General features: G+C 50.6%; 1 protein-coding gene across 1 annotated transcript; it reads left to right on the forward strand.

The window, feature by feature from the left end:
* Positions 1–249: 249 nt before the first annotated feature.
* POLR3C (RNA polymerase III subunit C) lies at positions 250–17,686 on the forward strand. Its single transcript, XM_054001091.1, is given in 16 exon segments — positions 250–456; positions 1,822–2,077; positions 3,297–3,476; positions 4,211–4,299; positions 5,507–5,611; positions 7,279–7,371; positions 8,882–8,962; positions 10,856–10,876; positions 10,878–10,908; positions 11,901–11,961; positions 12,046–12,196; positions 13,075–13,176; positions 14,070–14,111; positions 14,113–14,120; positions 14,218–14,367; positions 17,439–17,686. Coding segments are annotated over 16 exon segments (1,599 nt in total). The 5' UTR covers positions 250–309; the 3' UTR covers positions 17,521–17,686.
* Positions 17,687–19,157: the final 1,471 nt, after the last annotated feature.

Consider the following 19,157-nt stretch of genomic DNA (forward strand, 5'->3'; position numbering starts at 1 on the left):
GTCACAGGAAGCGGAGGCGGGAGGGCGCCGTTGTCATGGCGGCGGTGATGGCGGCCTAGGCCGGGGCTGGCGGTGAGAGCGGAGGGGACACCGGGACACCGGGACAGCGCGACACCGGGACACCGGCACAGCGCGACGGGGCGGGAATCCCACCCGTGGGAGGGCGCGGAGGGGGAAATCCCCTCCGGGGAGAGCGGCTGAGCCTCCCCGTGCAGCGCGGTCAGCCATGTCTCCTCTCTCTCCCCTCAGCCGTTCTTTCTCCTTCCCTCCCGTCCCGTCCCGTCCCTCGCATTTCCCGGAGCCGCCGCGATGACCCAGGCGGAGCTGCGGCTCTGCTCCCTCCTGCTGCGGGAGAATTTTGGAGAAATCGTGGAAAAAGTTGGGAATTCTCTGCTCCGGACGGGGCCGCGGCCGCTGCGGCTGCTGGTGGGGGACACGGGGCTGCTCCCGGATCAGGTACGGGACCGGGCAGGGAAATGGAGTTTTTTTAAATTCCATTTCAAAAAAGAATTAAAATGAGTCCGCGTTATTCGAAGTTAAGAAGGAATTCCCCGAAGTGAGCACGAATTTTTTAATTAATTGGGGATGAATAGGAAATTATTTGAAAGTAATGCGAATTTTACATTAACTTGCGATTAATAAGAAATCATTTGAAATCAGTTGAAGTTAATATGGGGTTAAAGTTAATTTGAAATTAATATGGGTTTAGTTCCATTAAAAGGGACAGGGTTGTTCCCATGAAAAGGCACGGGAATATATTCCCATTATTCTCATTATTCCTATTAAAAGGGATGGGGTAATTCCCACTAGAATGAATGGTTTATTCCCATTAAAAGGGATGGGATCATTCCCATTATTCCCATTGAAAGGCACAGGGTAATTCCCATTATTCCCATTAAAAGGGACGGGATAATTCCCATTATTCCCATGAAAAGGCACAACAGGGTAATTCCCGTTATTCCCATTAAAAGGGATGGGATAATTCCCGTTATTCCCATTAAAAGGGATGGGATAATTCCCTTTATTCCCATTAAAAGGGATGGGATAATTCCCTTTATTCCCATGAAAAGGCACAATAGGGTAATTCCTGTTATTTCCATTGAAAGGGATGGGATCATTCCCACCATTCCCATTGGCAGCCATGGCGTAATTCCCCCAATTCCCACTAGGATGAGCAGTTTATTTCCATGAAAAGGAACAGGGTAATTCCCATTATTCCCATGAAAAGGCACAACATGATAATTCCCGTTATTCCCATTGAAAGGGATGGGATCATTCCCACTATTCCCATTAAAAGGGATGGGGTAATTCCCACTAGAATGAATGGTTTATTCCCATTAAAAGGGATGGGATAATTCCCATTATTCCCATTGAAAGGCACAGGGTAATTCCCATTATTCCCATTAAAAGGGATGGGATAATTCCCACTATTCCCATTAAAAGGGATGGGATAATTCCCTTTATTCCCATTAAAAGGGATGGGATCATTCCCGTTATTCCCATTGAAAGGGATGGGATCATTCCCACTATTCCCATTAAAAGGGATGGGATCATTCCCACCATTCCCATTAAAAGGGATGGGATCATTCCCGTTATTCCCATTAAAAGGGATGGGATCATTCCCACCATTCCCATTAAAAGGGATGGGATCATTCCCACTATTCCAATTAAAAGGGATGGGATCATTCCCACCATTCCCATTGGCAGCCGCGGCGTAATTCCCCCAGTTCCCGCTGGAACGAGCGCTTCCTTCCCGCCAGCGGGAGCGTCATTCCCGCGCTCTTTCCCCGTGACAAGCTGGGAATTCCGCCCTCCCCGCAGGTGAAGAAGGCGCTGTGCGTGCTCCTGCAGCACGGCCTGGCGCGCTACGAGCCGCAGCCGCGGGGCGCGGTGGAGTACGAGGCGCGGGGCGAGCGCGTCCTGCGCATCCTGCGCTACCCGCGCTACATCTACACGGCCAAGACGCTCTACGGCGACCCCGGCGAGCTGCTGGTGGAGGAGCTGCTGCTCCACGGGCACCTGCCCATGAGCTCTGCCGTGGCCAGGGTGGCCGATCGCCTCACCGAGACCATGGAAGGTGGGAAAGAAGCTCAAAAATGGGATTTGGGAGTGGTGGGTGGGATCAGATGTAGGGTGTCCTTTGGAGAGCTGGTGGTGGTCCACGGGCACCTCCCCATGAGCTCTGCCGTGGCCAGGGTGGCCGATCGCTTCACCGAGACCATGGAAGGTGGGAACGTGTCTCTCCTCCCTCCTCATCCTCAGCACCACCCAACGTGTCTCTGCTCCCTCCTTCCTCATCATCAGGCCCACCCAACGTGTCCCTCCTCATCCTCAGGCCCACCCATGGTGTCTCTCCTGACCCTCAGCCCCACCCAACGTGTCCTTCCTCATCATCAGCACCACCCAACGTGTCCTTCCTCATCCTCAGGCCCACCCAACGTGTCTCTGCTCCCTCCCTCCCCATCCTCACCATCGCCCAACATGTTTCTCTCATCTTTAGGCCCACCCAAGGTGTTCTTCCTCATCCACAGCACCACCCAACGTGTCCTTCCTCTTCCTCAGCCCCACCCAAGGTGTCTCTCCTGACCCTCAGCCCCACCCAACGTGTCCTTCCTCATCCTCAGGCAAACCCAACGTGTCCCTCCTCTTCCTCAACCCCACCCAAGGTGTCTCTGCTCCCTCCTAGATGGCAAATCCATGGATTTCAGCGAGGTCTCGGCCACCTTCGTGCGCCTGGCCGACACCCACTTCATCCATTGTGTCCCTCCTCATCCTCACCACCACCCAACGTGTTTCTCCTCATCCACAGCACCACCCAACGTGTCCTTCCTCATCCTCAGCCCCACCCAACGTGTCTCTCCTCATCCTCAGGCCCATCCAAGGTGTCCTTCCTCATCCTCACCACCACCCAAGGTGTCTCTCCTGACCCTCAGCCCCACCCAAAGTGTCCTTCTTCATCCTCCCCACCACCCAACGTGTTTCTCCTCATCCACAGCACCACCCAACGTGTCCTTCCTCATCCTCAGGCCCACCCGAGGTGTCCCTCTTCATCCTCCGCCCCATCCAAGGTGTCCTTCCTCATCCTCCCCACCACCCAACGTGTCCTTCCTCATCCTCCCCACCACCCAACGTGTCCCTCCTCATCCTCAGGCCCACCCGAGGTGTCTCTCCTGACCCTCAACCCCACCCAGGGTGTCTCTCCTCCCCCCTTCCTCATCCTCAGCCCCACCCAGGGTGTCTCTCCTCCCCCCTTCCTCATCCTCAGCCCCACCCAGGGTGTCTCTGCTCCCTCCTAGACGGCAAATCCATGGATTTCAGCGAGGTCTCGGCCACCTTCGTGCGCCTGGCCGACACCCACTTCATCCAGAGGTGCGCGGCGCCCCCCGCGGCGCCCCCCGAGGCCCGGGCGGCGCCTGGCCCCGCCGCGGGCGCCCATGCCAAGGACAGGTTCGTGGTGCCGCGCCTCGGCCTCGTCGGTGAGACCCCCCGGGCTTGGGATCTTCGAAATGAATTGAAAAATTAGAACGGGATTGAAATTGAAATTAATTAGGGTTGAATGGAGCAGGAATTAAAATTGGTGAAAATTCCGATTGTTAAATTGGTAAAAATTCCAGTTGTTAAATTGGTAAAAATTCCAGTTGTTAAATTGGTAAAAATTCCAGTTGTTAAATTGGTGAAAATTCCAGTTGTTAAATTGGTAAAAATTCCAGTTGTTAAATTGGTAAAAATTCCAATGGTTAAATTGGTGAAAATTCCAATTGTTAAATTGGTAAAAATTCCAATTGTTAAATTGGTAAAAATTCCAATGGTTAAATTGGTGAAAATTCCAATTGTTAAATTGGTAAAAATTCCAATTGTTAAATTGGTAAAAATTCCAATTGTTAAATTGTTAAAAATTCCAGTTGTTAAATTGGTAAAAATTCCAGTTGTTAAATTGGTAAAAATTCCAATTGTTAAATTGGTAAAAATTCCAATTATTGCATTTTTTAAATTTAAATTATTAAATTATTAAATATAATTTCAATATAATCTAAATATAATTTCAATCTATTTCAAATATAATTTAAATCTATTTTGACTATAATTTGAATGTAATTTAAATATAATTGAAATATAATTGAAATATAACTTTATATGCTATTTATACATAATTTTAACATAATTTCTGTGTAATTTCTCTAGAATTTATTTATAATTTTGGCTTTTTCAGGCAAAGGGAAGAGGAGACACTCGTGTGACGAGGAAGAGGAGGGAGAGCACAAAGCCAAGAGGCAGAAGCAGGAGGGAGGAAGCTCCGAGGTGGGGAAGGGTGGGATCAGATTCCCAAACCTTCTCAGGAAACCTTTCCTCTTTTTGGGGCATTTCCCTCATTTTTGGGGCTTTTTCCTCATTTTTGGGGATTTTTCCTCATTCTTTGTGGCTCATTTTCCTCATTTTTGGGGCTCTTTTTCCTCATTTTTGGGGATTTTTCCTCATTTTTGGGGATTTTTCCTCATTTTTGGGGCTCTTTTTCCTCATTTTTGGGGATTTTCCCTCATTTTTGGGGCTTTTCCCTCATTTTTTGAGGCTCATTTTCCTCATTTTTGGGGATTTTTCCTCATTTTTGGGGCTCATTTTCCTCATTTTGGGGGATTTTTCCTCATTTTTGGGGCTCATTTTCCTCATTTTGGGGCTTTTCCTTCATTTTTTGTGGCTCTTTTTCCTCATTTTTGGGGATTTTTTCCTCATTTTTTGTGGCTCATTTTCCTCATTTTTGGGGATTTTTCCTCATTTTTGGGGATTTTTCCTCATTCTTTGGGGCTCTTTTTCCTCATTTTGGGGATTTTTCCTCAGTTTTCCTTTCTCCTTTTCCTCATTTTTGGGGATTTTTCCTCATTTTTTGAGGCTCATTTTCCTCATTTTTGGGGATTTTTCCTCATTTTTTGAGGCTCTTTTTCCTCATTTTTGGGGCTCTTTTTCCTCATTTTTGGGGGTTTTTCCTCATTTTTTGTGGCTCATTTTCCTCATTTTTTGGGGCTTTTCCCTCCTTTTTCATGGCTCTTCTTCCTCATTTTTTGGGGATTTTTCCTCATTTTTGAGGCTCTTTTTTCCTCTTTTTTTTTTTTTTGAGGTTCTTTTTCCTAATTTTTGAGGCTCTTTTTCCTTGTTTTTTTGAGGCTCTTTTTCCTCATTTTTGAGGCTCTTTTTCCTCATTTTTGAGGCTCTTCTTCCTCATTTTTCATGGCTCTTTTTCCTTGTTTATTTGAGGCTCTTTTTCCTCATTTTTGAGGCTCTTTTTCCTTGTTTTTTTGAGGCTCTTTTTCATCATTTTTTGTGGCTCATTTTCCTAATTTTTCCTTTCTCTTTTTCCCCATTTTTTGAGACTCTTTTCCCCATTTTTTGAGACTCTTTTCCCCATTTTTTGAGACTCTTTTCCCCATTTTTTGAGACTCTTTTCCCCATTTTTTGAGGCTCTTTTTCCCCATTTTTGGCTCTTTATTCTCATTTTTTGTCCTTTTTCCCCCAGCCTCCCCCGGACGATGGCATTTACTGGCAGGTGAACCTGGAGCGCTTCCACCAGCACTTCCGAGACCAGGCCCTGGTGAGCGCCGTGGCCAGCAGGATGGACCAGGTGTGTGCTGCCCTCCTTGCCAGCCTGATCCCTCATTCCACCCTCATTCCTGCTTTTCCTCTCTGATCCCTCATTCCCACCCTCATTCCTGCTTTTCCTCTCTGATCCCTCATTCCCACCCTCATTCCTGCTTTTCCACCCTCATTCCTGCTTTTCCTCTCTGATCCCTCATTCCCACCCTCATTCCTGCTTTTCCACCCTCATTCCTGCTTTTCCTCTCTGATCCCTCATTCCACCCTCATTCCTGCTTTTCCCACTCTGATCCCTGATTCCCACCCTCATTCCTGCTTTTCCATCCTCATTCCTGCTTTTCCCTCTCTAATTCCTGCCTTCCCAGCCTGATCTCTGATTCCCACCCTCATTCCTGCTTTTCCTCTCTGATCCCTCATTCCCACCCTCATTCCTGCTTTTCCTCTCTGATCCCTCATTCCCACCCTCATTCCTGCTTTTCCCACTCTGATCCCTCATTCCCACCCTCATTCCTGCTTTTCCCACTCTAATTCCTGCTTTTCCTCTCCAATTCCTGCTTTTCCACCCTCATTCCTGCTTTTCCCTCTCTAATTCCTGCCTTCCCAGCCTGATCCCTGCTTTTCCCCACTCTAATTCCTGCTTTTCCTCTGTAATTCCTGCTTTTCCTCTCTTAATTCCTGCTTTTCCTCTCTGATCCCTGCTTTTCCACCCTCATTCCTGCTTTTCCACCCTCATTCCTGCTTTTCCCTCTCTAATTCCTGCCTTTCCCACCCTGATTCCTGCTTTTCCCACCCTAATTCCTGCTTTTCCCACCCTAATTCCTGCTTTTCCCACCCTAATCCCTGCCTTTCCCACCCTAATTCCTGCTTTTCCCACCCTAATTCCTGCTTTTCCCACCCTGATTCCTCCTTTTCCCACCCTGATTCCTGCTTTTCCCACCCTAATTCCTGCTTTTCCCACCCTAATTCCTGCCTTTCCTCTCTAATTCCTGCCTTTCCCACCCTAATTCCTGCTTTTTTCTCTTTAATTCCTGCTTTTCCTCCCTAATTCCTGCTTTTCCTCCGTAATTCCTCCTTTTCCCACCCTAATTCCTCCTTTTCCCACCCTAATTCCTCCTTTTCCCACCCTGATTCCTCCTTTTCCCACCCTGATTCCTGCCTTTCCCACCCTAATTCCTGCCTTTCCTCTCTAATTCCTGCTTTCCCACCCTGATTCCTGCTTTCCCACTCTAATTCCTGCTTTCCCACTCTAATTCCTGCTTTTCCACCCTAATTCCTGCTTTTCCTAATTCCTGCTTTTCCCACCCTCATTCCTGCTTTTCCTCCCTAATTCCTGCCTTTCCCACCCTAATTCCTGCTTTTCCCACCCTAATTCCTGCTTTTCCCACCCTAATTCCTGCTTTTCCCACCCTAATTCCTGCTTTTCCTAATTCCTGCTTTTCTCTCCCTAATTCCTCCTTTTCCCACCCTAATTCCTGCTTTTCCCACCCTGATTCCTCCTTTTCCCACCCTGATTCCTGCTTTCCCACCCTAATTCCTGCCTTTCCCACCCTAATTCCTCCTTTTCCCACCCTAATTCCTGCTTTCCCACCCTGATTCCTGCCTTTCCCACCCTGATTCCTGCTTTCCCACCCTGATTCCTGCTTTCCCACCCTGATTCCTGCTTTCCCACCCTGATTCCTGCCTTTCCCAGCGCAGACCAGCAGTGAGGTCGTGCGGACGATGCTGCGCATGAGCGAGGTGACGACGGCCTCGGGTGCGTCCCACACTCAGCCCCTCTCCTCCAACGAGGTGGGTCCTTGGAAACCCTAAAATCCCCAAAATAACCCCAAATCCCTCCCCAAAAATACCCCAAAGAACACCCCAAAAACATCCCCAAAAGCTACCCCCAAAAACCACCCCAAAAATATCCCAAAAACACCCAAAACCACCCCAAAATAACCCCAAATCCCTCCCCAAAAATACCCCAAAGAGCACCCCAAAAACATCCCCAAAACCTACCCCAAAAACATCCAAAAAAAACCCCCCAAAACACCCCAAAATAACCCCAAATCCCTCCCCAAAAATACCCCAAAGAACACCCCAAAAACCACCCCAAAATCATCCCCAAAAACATCCCAAAAACATCCAAAGAAACCCCCGAAAACACCCCAAAATAACCCCAAATCCCTCCCCAGAAATACCCCAAAACAATCCCCAAAACCCACACAAAACCACCCCAAAAACCACCCCAAAAACATCCCAAAAACATCCCAAAAAGACCCCAAAATAACCCCAAATCCCTCCTCAAAAACACCCCAAAAACATCCTCAAACCATCCCAAAATAACCCCATATCCATCCCCAGAAATACCCCAAAAAAAATCCCCAAAACCCACACAAAACCACCCCAAAAACCACCCCAAAAAGACCCCAAAATGACCCCAAATCCCTCCTCAAAAACACCCCAAAAACATCCCAAAAAAACCCCAAATCCCTCCTCAAAAATACCCCAAAGAACACCCAAAAATGCCCCAAAACCCACCCCAAAACCCACACCTTTTTTACCTTTTCTCTGCCGTTTTTTACCTTTTTTTTCTGGGTTTTTTTACCTTTTTCTGGGTTTTTTTTTACCTTTTCTCTGTTTTTTTAAACCTTTTCTCTGTTTTTTTTTACCTTTTTTCTGCTGTTTTTCCCCTTTCCCTGCTGTTTTTTACCTTTTCCCTGTTTTTTTTACCTTTTCCCTGTTGTTTTTTCCCTTTTCCCTGCTGTTTTTTTTACCCTTTCCCTGGTTTTTTTCCCTTTTCCCTGCTGTTTTTCCCCTTTCCCTGCTGTTTTATTTCCCTTTTCCCTGTTTTTTTTTACCTTTTCCCTGTTTTTACCTTTTCCCTGTTTTTTCCCTTTTCCCTGCTGTTTTTTCCCTTTCCCTGCTGTTTTTTCCCTTTTCCCTGCTGTTTTTCCCTTTCCCTGTTTTTTCCCCTTTCCCTGCTGTTTTTACCCTTTCCCTGCTGTTTTTTCCCCTTTCCCTATTTTCCCCCTTTCCCTGCTGTTTTTTCCCTGTTTTTTTTTCCCTTTTCCCTGTTTTTCCCTTTCCCTGCTGTTTTTTCCCTGCTGTTTTATTTCCCTTTTCCCTGCTGTTTTTTCCCTTTTCCCTGTTTTTTTTCCCTTTCCCTGCTGTTTTTCCCTTTCCCTGCTGTTTTTTCCCCTTTCCCTGCTGTTTTATTTCCCCTTTCCCCGCTGTTTTTTTTACCCTTTCCCTGTTTTATTTCCCTTTTCCCTGTTTTTCCCTTTCCCTGTTTCCCCCTTTCCCTGCTGTTTCTCAGATTTTCAGGTCCCTCCCAGCCGGGTACAACATCAGCAGGGCGGTGCTGGATCAGTACCTGGCGCTGCTGGCCGACGACCCGGTGAGATTTCCAGGATTTGGGATAAAAATTCTTATTTTATGTTGTTAATTATTGCATGTGGTAATATCGACTGTTATTATATTGACTGTATTATTTTATTTTTATTATATTACATTATATTATATTTATATTTATATTTATATTATATTATATTATATCACATTACATTACATTACATTACATTAATTATATTATATTATATTATATTATATTATATTATATTATATTATATTATATTATTTTTATTTTATTATATTACATTATGTTACATTATATTATATTATATTTTATTATATTATATTGTATTACATTGTATTACATTACATATATTATATTATATTATATTATATTATATTATATTATATTATATTATATTATATTATATTATATTACATTACATTACTTTATATTACATTACATTACATTATATTGCATTACATTACATTACATTACATTACATTACATTATATTACGTTATATTCTATTATATTTAACAAAGTATTTATTATAATAAGTTTTATTATTCTATCTTATAAATGATTATAAATTTATAATTAAATTATATTATCTTAATATTGTATTGTATTACATCATATTACATTATATTTTTATTATATTATATTATATTATATTATATTATATTATATTATATTATATTACATTGCATTACATTATGTTACATTATATTACATTATATTATATTATATTATATTATATTATATTATATTATATTATATTATATTATATTATATTATATTATATTATATTACATTATATTACATTAGATTATATTACATTAGATTATACTATATTTATATTATATTACATCATATTACATTTTATTTTTATTATATTTAGGTTCTATTTTATTACATTTTTATTATATTATATTACATTATATTATATTTTTATTATATTATATTACATCATATTACATTATATTTCTATTATATTTCTATTCTATTAATATTATATTACATTGTATTTATTATATGAATTTATATTATATATAATAATGTATTTATTATATTATAACAAATGTTATTATTCTATCTTATAAATTATTATAAATTTATAATTATTATATTACATTATATTACACTATATTTATATTATATTACATCATATTACATTTTATTTTTATTTTATTTATGTTCTATTTTATTACATTTTTATTATACTTTTATATTATATTTATATTATATTATATTATATTATATTATATTATATTATATTATATTATATTATATTATATTATATTATATTATATTATATTATATTATATTATATTATATTATATTATATTATATTATATTATATTATATTATATTATCTACCTGAAATTACATTTAAGAGAAATTAAAGATATTTTTCCCTGAATTCTTTTTTCTCTTCCCACTCCGCCCCAATTATGTACATTATGTATTATAAATTATTCAATATATATAATATAATATATATAATTTTATTTAGTAAATATAATTCAATGTAATACATGTATTTTGTTAATTATTATAATTCTTATTTTATACTAATAATATATAATATATAACTATATAATTATGTATGATATATTCTATTCTATACAACACAAAATTTATTATATTCTAGAATATAAAAAGTTCTTTCTCTTCCCTTTTCTTCTTCAATGAAATTTTAAATAAAAATTCTAATTTAATTAGAATTTAATTTAATGTAACTTAATAAATAATAATAAATTTCTATAACTAATAAATAAATTCTATTTATTTTATTATTTTATTTATATAACATATATTATTTTATATAATATATTATATAAATAATGTAGAAATAAATTCATATAAATAATTTAATAAATAATAATGAATTGAATCAAATAGAAATCCCCTTTTCCCTTTTCCCTCCCTGCAGCTGGAGTTCGTGGGGAAGTCGGGGGGACAGCGGAGGGGGCACCTACACTGTCAGTATCCTTTGGGATTTGGGGCATTTTGGGGGGATTTGGGCAGATTTGGGGATTTTTGGGGTGATCTTGAGGGGTTTTGGGTGATTTTGGGGGGATTTCGGGTGATTTTGGGGTGATATTCAGGGGATTTTTGGGGGATTTTCAGGGGATTTTTTTGGTGATTTGGGGTGATTTGGGGGATTTTTGGGGAATTCTGGGTGATTTGGGGGATTTTTTAGGGAATTCTGGGTGATTTGGGGCAGATTTGGGGTGATTTGGGGGATTTTTGGGTGATTTGGGGCGTTTTTTGGGGAATTCTGGGTGATTTGAGGAAGATTTGGGGGATTTGGGGGCAGATTTGGGGTGATTTGGGGGATTTTTGGAGAATTGTGGGTGATTTGGAGCAGATTTGGGGTGATTTGGGGCAGATTTGGGGTGATTTTGGGGATTTTTGGGGAATTCTGGGTGATTTGGGGAAGATTTGGGGGATTTTTGGGCAGATTTGGGGGATTTTGGAGCAGATTTGGGGTGATTTGGGGCAGATTTGGGGTGATTTGGGGGATTTTTGGGGAATTGTGGGTGATTTGGGGCAGATTTGGGGTGATTTGGGGGATTTTTGGGTGACTTTTGGGCGATTTTTGGGCAATTCTCCTTGAGCTCAGCCCCTGCAGACCTGCACAAGGCCCTGGTGTCGCTGGCCACGGCAGATTTGGGGGATTTTGGGGCAGATTTGGGGTGATTTGGAGGATTTTTTTGGGAATTCTGGGTGATTTGGGGGATTTTTTTGGGAATTCTGGGTGATTTGGGGAAGATTTGGGGGATTTTTGGGCAGATTTGGGGGATTTTGGAGCAGATTTGTGGTGATTTGGGGGGATTTTTGGGGAATTGTGGGTGATTTGGAGGATTTTTGGAGAATTGTGGGTGATTTGGAGCAGATTTGGGGTGATTTTGGGGGATTTTTGGGTGACTTTTGGGCGATTTTTGGGCAATTCTCCTTGAGCTCAGCCCCTGCAGACCTGCACAAGGCCCTGGTGTCGCTGGCCACGGCCACGCTGGAGTCCATCGTGGAGGAGAGGTGACCTGGGGCACCTGAAGCCCCCCCTGGGGCTGCCCCCAGCCCCTCCCCACGTCCCTCCCTCACCCCTCTCCCCCTGCCCAGGTTTGGCTCCCGCTGCGCCAGGATTTTCCGGCTGCTGCTGCGCAAGAAGCACCTGGAGCAGAAGCAGGTGGAGGACTTTGCCATGATCCCGGCCAAGGAGGCCAAGGACATGCTCTACAGGATGCTCTCCGAGAACCTGGTGGCCCTGCAGGTGAGGGCTGGCCCAGGTGTGACAGCTGGGCAGGTGATGGGCACTGCTGGGCACTTCCCACCTGGAATTTGGGCACAAGGAACCATTTGGGAAGGTTCCTCCTGTGGAAGGAGGAAACCAAACTTCCCTTTGGTTGCCACCATCCCTCTGCCCTTCCATAAGAGGAGATTCCCAGCTCTGGGATGCCAGAGGTTGCCCAGGTGTGGCAGGGCAGGTGATGGGCACTGCTGGGCACTTCCAGGTGATCCCACCTGGAATTTGGGCACAGGGAACCATTTGGGAAGGTTCCTCCTTGGAGAAGGAGACACTTCCATTTGGCTGCCCTTCCACAAGAGATGATTCCCAGGAGATTCCCAGCTCTGGGATGCCAGAGGTTGCCCAGGTGTGACAGGGCAAGTGATGGGCACTGCTGGGCACTTCCCACCTGGAATTTGGGCACAGGGATCACAGGGACACCCTTGGAGAAGGAGATACTTCCATTTGGTTGCCACCATCCCTCTGCCCTTCCATAAGAGGAGATTCCCAGCTCTGGGATGCCAGAGGTTGTCCAGGTGTGACAGGACAGGTGATGGGCACTTCCAAGTGATGCCACCTGGAATTTGGGCACAAGGAACCATTTGGGCACAGGGATCACAGGTTCCTCCTTGGAGGAGACACTTCCATTTGGTTGCCACCATCCCTTTGCCCTTCCACAAGAGATAATTCCCAGGAGATTCCCAGCTCTGGGATGCCAGAGGTTGCCCAGGTGTGACAGCTGGACAGGTGATGGGCACTGCTGGGCACTTCCAGGTGATCCCAGATGGAATTTGGGCACATTTGGGAAGGTTCCTCCCTGGAGGAACCTCTTTGGTTGCCCCCATCCCTCTGCCCTTCCCCAGGAGATCCCCAAGACTCCAGACCACGCTCCCTCCCGCACCTTTTACCTGTACACGGTGAACGTGATGGCCGCTGCTCGGATGCTGCTCCACAGGTGCTACAAGGTGAGTCCCAAGGACCTTCTGGGCCCCCAGGACCACAGGTGGTCCTCTGTCCATGCAGGAATTCCCAGGGAATCCAGGCCCTGCTCCAGGGAGCCGTTGCAGCCCCCATGTCCAGGTGTCACCCTCCTGGTGGTGGCACAGGGGTGGCAGTGACTGTGCCCGTGTCCCACCACGGGGTTCTTCAGTGCTCCCCAACACATCTGTGCTGGGTACTCACCTGTTCCTTCACCTGTCCTCCCCCTGTTCCTCACCTGTTCCTTCACCTGTCCTCCCCCTGTTCTTCACCTGTTCCTCCACCTGTTCTTCACCTGCTCCTTCAGCTGTTCTCCTGCTGTTCCTCCCTCTGTTCCTTCACCTGTTCCTCCCCTGTTCCTCACCTGTTCCTCCCCTGTTCCTCACCTGTTCCTCCACCTGTTCCTCCCTGTTCTTCACCTGTTCCTTCACCTGTTCTGCTGTTCCTCCCCTGTTCCTCCCCTGTTCTCCCACTGTTCCTCACCTGTTCCTCCCCTTTTCTTCACCTGTTCCTCCCCTGTTCCTCCCCTGTTCCTCCCTGTTCCTCACCTGTTCTCCACCTGTTCCTCCCCTGTTCCTCCCCTGTTCTTCACCTGTTCCTCACCTGTTCCTCCCCTGTTTCTCCCCTGTTCCTCCCCTGTTCCTCACCTGTTCCTCACCTGTTCCTCCCCTGTTCCTCACCTGTTCCTCCCTGTTCTTCACCTGTTCCTCCCCTGTTCCTCCCCTGTTCCTCCCCCTGTTCCTCACCTGTTCCTCCCCTGTTCCTCCCCTGTTTCTCCCCTGTTCCTCCCCTGTTCCTCACCTGTTCCTCCCCTGTTTCTCCCCTGTTCCTCACCTGTTCCTCACCTGTTCCTCACCTGTTCTCCCCCGTTCCTCCCCAGAGCGTGGCCAACCTGATGGAGCGAAGGCACCACGAGATGCGGGGAGAACAAGTGAGCTCCGCGGGCCGGGGCTGGTGGCCACCAGCGCCACGGGGGTGGCCACCAGAGCCCCAGCACCACGTCCCACGCGCCCACCGCTCCCTCCTAGGAGGCTCCTGGAGAAGTCCCAGCGCGTGGAAGCCATCCTGGCCTCCATGCAGGCCACGGGGGCCGAGGCGGCGCAGCTGCACGAGGTGGAGGAGATGATCACGGGTCCCGAGAGGCAACAGCTGGAGAACCTCAAACGCAACGTCAACAAGTGAGGGGGGGGCTTTGGGGACCTCCTGGGGGGTTTGGGGACCTCCTGGGGGGTTTGGGGACCTCGTGGGGGTTTGGGGACCTCGTGGGGGTTTGGGGACCTTGTGGGGGGTTTGGGGACCTCGTGGGGGTTTGGGGACCTCCTGGAGGGGTTTGGGGACCTCCTGGGGGGGGTTTGGGGACCTTCTGGGGGGTTTGGGGACCTTCTGGGGGGTTTGGGGACCTCCTGGAGGGGTTTGGGGACCTCCTGGGGGGGGTTTGGGGACCTTCTGGGGGGGGTTTGGGGACCTCCTGGGGGGTTTGGGGACCTCCTGGAGGGGTTTGGGGACCTTCTGGGGGGGGGGTTGGGGACCTCCTGGGGGGGTTGGGGACCTTCTGGGGGGTTTGGGGATCTCCTGGGGGGGTTTGGGGACCTCGTGGGGGTTTGGGGACCTCCTGGGGGGGGGTTTGGGGACCTCGTGGGGGGTTTGGGGACCTCCTGGAGGGGTTTGGGGACCTTCTGGGGGGTTTGGGGACCTTCTGGGGGGGGTTGGGGACCTTCTGGGGGGTTTGGGGACCTCCTGGGGGGGTTTGGGGACCTCGTGGGGGTTTGGGGACCTCGTGGGGGTTTGGGACCTTCTGGGGGGTTTGGGGACCTCCTGGGGGGTTTGGGGATCTCCTGGGGGGGTTGGGGACCTTCTGGGGGGTTTAGGGACCTTCTGGGGGGTTTGGGGACCTCCTGGAGGGGTTTGGGGATCTCCTGGCGGGAGCTTGGGGACCTCGTGGGGGTTTGGGGGATCTCCTGGGGGGGTTTGGGGACCTCGTGGGGGGGTTTGGGGACCTCCTGGGGGGGGTTGGGGACCTCCTGGGGGGGGTTGGGGACCTCCTGGGGGGGTTTGGGGACCTCCTGGGGGGGGGTTGGGGACCTCCTGGGGGGGTTTGGGGACCTCCTGGGGGGGGGTTGGGGACCTTCTGGGGGGTTTGGGGACCTCCTGGGGGGTTTGGGGACCTCCTGGGGGGGGGTTGGGGACCTCCTGGGGGGGTTTGGGGACCTCCTGGGGGGGGTTTGGGGACCTCCTGCAGGGTTTGGGGACCTTCTGGCGGGTTTGGGGACCTCATGGGGGGTTTGGGGACCTCCTGGGGGGGTTTGGGGACCTCGTGGGGGGGTTGGGGACCTCCTGGGGGGGTTTGGGGACCTCGTGGGGGGGTTGGGGACCTTCTGGGGGGTTTGGGGACCTCCTGGGGGGGTTTGGGGACCTTCTGGGGGGGTTTGGGGACCTTCTGGGGGGTTTGGGGACCTCCTGGGGGGGGTTTGGGGACCTCCTGGGGGGGTTTGGGGACCTTCTGGGGGGGTTTGGGGACCTTCTGGGGGGTTTGGGGACCTCGTGGGGGGGGTTGGGGACCTTCTGGGGGGGTTTGGGGACCTTCTGGGGGGTTTGGGGACCTCCTGGGGGGGTTTGGGGACCTTCTGGGGGGGTTTGGGGACCTTCTGGGGGGTTTGGGGACCTCGTGGGGGGTTTGGGGACCTTCTGGGGGGGGTTGGGGACCTTCTGGGGGGTTTGGGGACCTCGTGGGGGTTTGGGGACCTCGTGGGGGGGTTGGGGACCTCCTGGGGGGGGTTTGGGGACCTCGTGGGGGGGTTTGGGGACCTCCTGGGGGGGGTTTGGGGACCTCGTGGGGGCTTTGGGGACCTTCTGGGGGGTTTGGGGACCTCCTGGGGGGTTTGGGGACCTCCTGGAGGGGTTTGCGGACCTCCTGGCGGGAGCTTGGGGACCTCGTGGGGGTTTGGGGATCTCCTGGGGGGTTTGGGGACCTCGTGGGGGTTTGGGGATCTCCTGGGGGGGTTTGGGGACCTCGTGGGGGGGTTTGGGGACCTCCTGGGGGGGGTTGGGGACCTCCTGGGGGGGTTTGGGGACCTCCTGGGGGGTTTGGGGACCTCCTGGGGGGGGGGTTGGGGACCTCCTGGGGGGGTTTGGGGACCTCCTGGGGGGTTTGGGGACCTCCTGGGGGGGGGTTGGGGACCTCCTGGGGGGGTTTGGGGACCTCCTGGGGGGGTTTGGGGACCTTCTGGGGGGTTTTGGGGACCTTCTGGGGGGGGGTTTGGGGACCTCCTGGGGGGGTTTTGGGGACCTCCAGGGGGGGGGTTGGGGACCTTCTGGGGGGTTTGGGGACCTCCTGGGGGGGGTTTGGGGACCTCCTGGCGGGGTTTGGGGACCTTCTGGCGGGTTTGGGGACCTTCTGGGGGGGTTTGGGGACCTCCTGGGGGGGTTTGGGGACCTCGTGGGGGGGTTGGGGACCTCCTGGGGGGGTTTGGGGACCTCCTGGCGGGGTTTGGGGACCTTCTGGCGGGTTTGGGGACCTTCTGGGGGGTTTGGGGACCTCATGGGGGGTTTGGGGACCTCCTGGGGGGGTTTGGGGACCTCGTGGGGGGGTTGGGGACCTCCTGGGGGGGTTTGGGGACCTCCTGGGGGGGTTTGGGGACCTCGTGGGGGGTTTGGGGACCTCCTGGGGGGTTTGGGGACCTCCTGGGGGGGGGTTGGGGAGCTTCTGGGGGGTTTGGGGACCTCCTGGGGGGTTTGGGGACCTCCTGGGGGGTTTGGGGACCTCGTGGCAGGGTTTGGGGACCTTCTGGGGGGGGGGGTTGGGGACCTTCTGGGGGGTTTGGGGACCTTCTGGGGGGTTTGGGGACCTCCTGGGGGGGTTTGGGGACCTTGTGGGGGGTTTGGGGACCTCCTGGGGGGGTTTGGGGACCTCGTGGGGGTTTGGGGACCTCGTGGGGGTTTGGGGACCTCGTGGGGGGTTTGGGGACCTTCTGGGGGGGTTTGGGGACCTCCTGGGGGGGTTTGGGGACCTTGTGGGGGGTTTGGGGACCTCGTGGGGGGGGTTGGGGACCTTCTGGGGGGTTTGGGGACCTCCTGGGAGGGTTTGGGGACCTCCTGGAGGGGTTTGGGGACCTTCTGGGGGGTTTGGGGACCTCCTGGGGGGGTTTGGGGACCTTCTGGGGGGTTTGGGGACCTCCTGGGGGGGTTTGGGGACCTCCTGGGGGGGTTTGGGGACCTCGTGGGGGGCTGCCCGTCCCTGTGTGTCCCCCAGGATGGACGCCAGTGAGAACCAGGTGGATGAGACCATCTTCGTGCTGGAGGCGTTCATCGAGAGCACCATGAAGAGGCCGTGAGGGAGCAGGACAGGGACAGGGACAGGGACAGGGACAGGGACAGGGACAATGGTGGGGACAATGGTGGGGACAGGGAGCAGCCGCCTCTGCCCACGGTGCTTGTGCTGCTGAGGAGAATAAAGGAACGGTTGGTGAAGCACCTGCGTGTCAGCTGGGCATGGGGACACGGGGACACGGGGACACATGGGGACACATGGGGACACATGGGGACACATGGGGACATGGGGACACACGGGGACATGGGGACACACGGGGACACTTGGGGACACGGGGACATATGGGAACATGGGGACACAGAGACACATAGGGACACACAGGGACACAGGGACGCACGGGGACATGGGGACACACAGGTATGGGGACACAGGGGGACATGGGGACACACAGGACATGGGGACACGGGACACACGGGGACACATAGGGACACACGGGGACACACGGGGACACATGGGGACACGGGGACATATGGGGACACGGGGACATATGGGAACATGGGGACACATGGGGACACAGAGACACATAGGGACACACAGGGACACAGGGACGCACGGGGACATGGGGACACACAGGTATGGGGACACACAGGGACGCATGGGGACACGGGGACACACAGGACATGGAGACAGGCACAGGGACATGGGGACACACAGGCATGGGGACATGGGGACACACGGGGACACAGGGACACACAGGACATGGGGACACAGGGGGACATGGGGACACACAGGACATGGAGACAGGCATGGGGACACACAGGGACACACAGGACACAGGGACAGACAGGACATGGGGACACAGGGGGACATGGGGACACACAGGGACAGACAGGCACAGGGACATGGGGACACACAGGACATGGGGACATGGGGACACACAGGGACAGACAGGCACAGGGACATGGGGACACACAGGACACGGGGACAGTCAGACACAGGGACATGATGTGGGCACAGAGGATGCAGGACACACGGGGGACACGCAGAGGACACACGGGACACGCGGAGCTGTTCTGTGGTCCTGTCCCCGTGGTGAGCGGCGCTGTCGCTGTCCCCAGCAGGAGCCGGTGGCGGTGGCGGTGTCCCACAGCCCCAAGTGACGTCACCGCACTGCACCGCCGCAAACAGCGCCCCCTGCCTGTTCCCACGGAAACCGACCCGCCCCGTTTCCATGGCAACGCGCACCCCGTTCCCGCGGCAACAGCGTCCCGTTTCCATGGCAACAGTCCCCCGTTCTCATGTCGGCAAACCTGTCCCCACGCCCTCAGCGCCTCAATGCCATGGCAACAGCACCTTTCTGTTCCCATGGCAACAGCCCCCCCCCATTCCCACGCCCACAGCCCCCCAGGCCCATGGCGACTGTAACCCCCGTTCCCAAGCCCACCGCTCCCGTTCCCATGGTAACAGCCCCTCGGTTTCCACGGCAACACCCCCATGACAACAGCCCCGTTCCCATGGCAACACCCCGTTCCCACGCCCACAGCGCATGCGCCGCACTCTCCCCGCCTCTCTGTCTCTCTGACTACATTTCCCATCATCTCCCGCGGCCCGGGGCCCGCTAACGGTGCTCGGCAGCTCCGCGGACTCCATTTCCCATGGGGTGGGTCCCTACGGCGGCCGGCGCGGGCCCGGTCTCGTGAC

The sequence above is a fragment of the Vidua macroura genome, chromosome 29 (assembly GCF_024509145.1).
Source record: "Vidua macroura isolate BioBank_ID:100142 chromosome 29, ASM2450914v1, whole genome shotgun sequence".
NCBI lineage: Eukaryota > Metazoa > Chordata > Aves > Passeriformes > Viduidae > Vidua > Vidua macroura.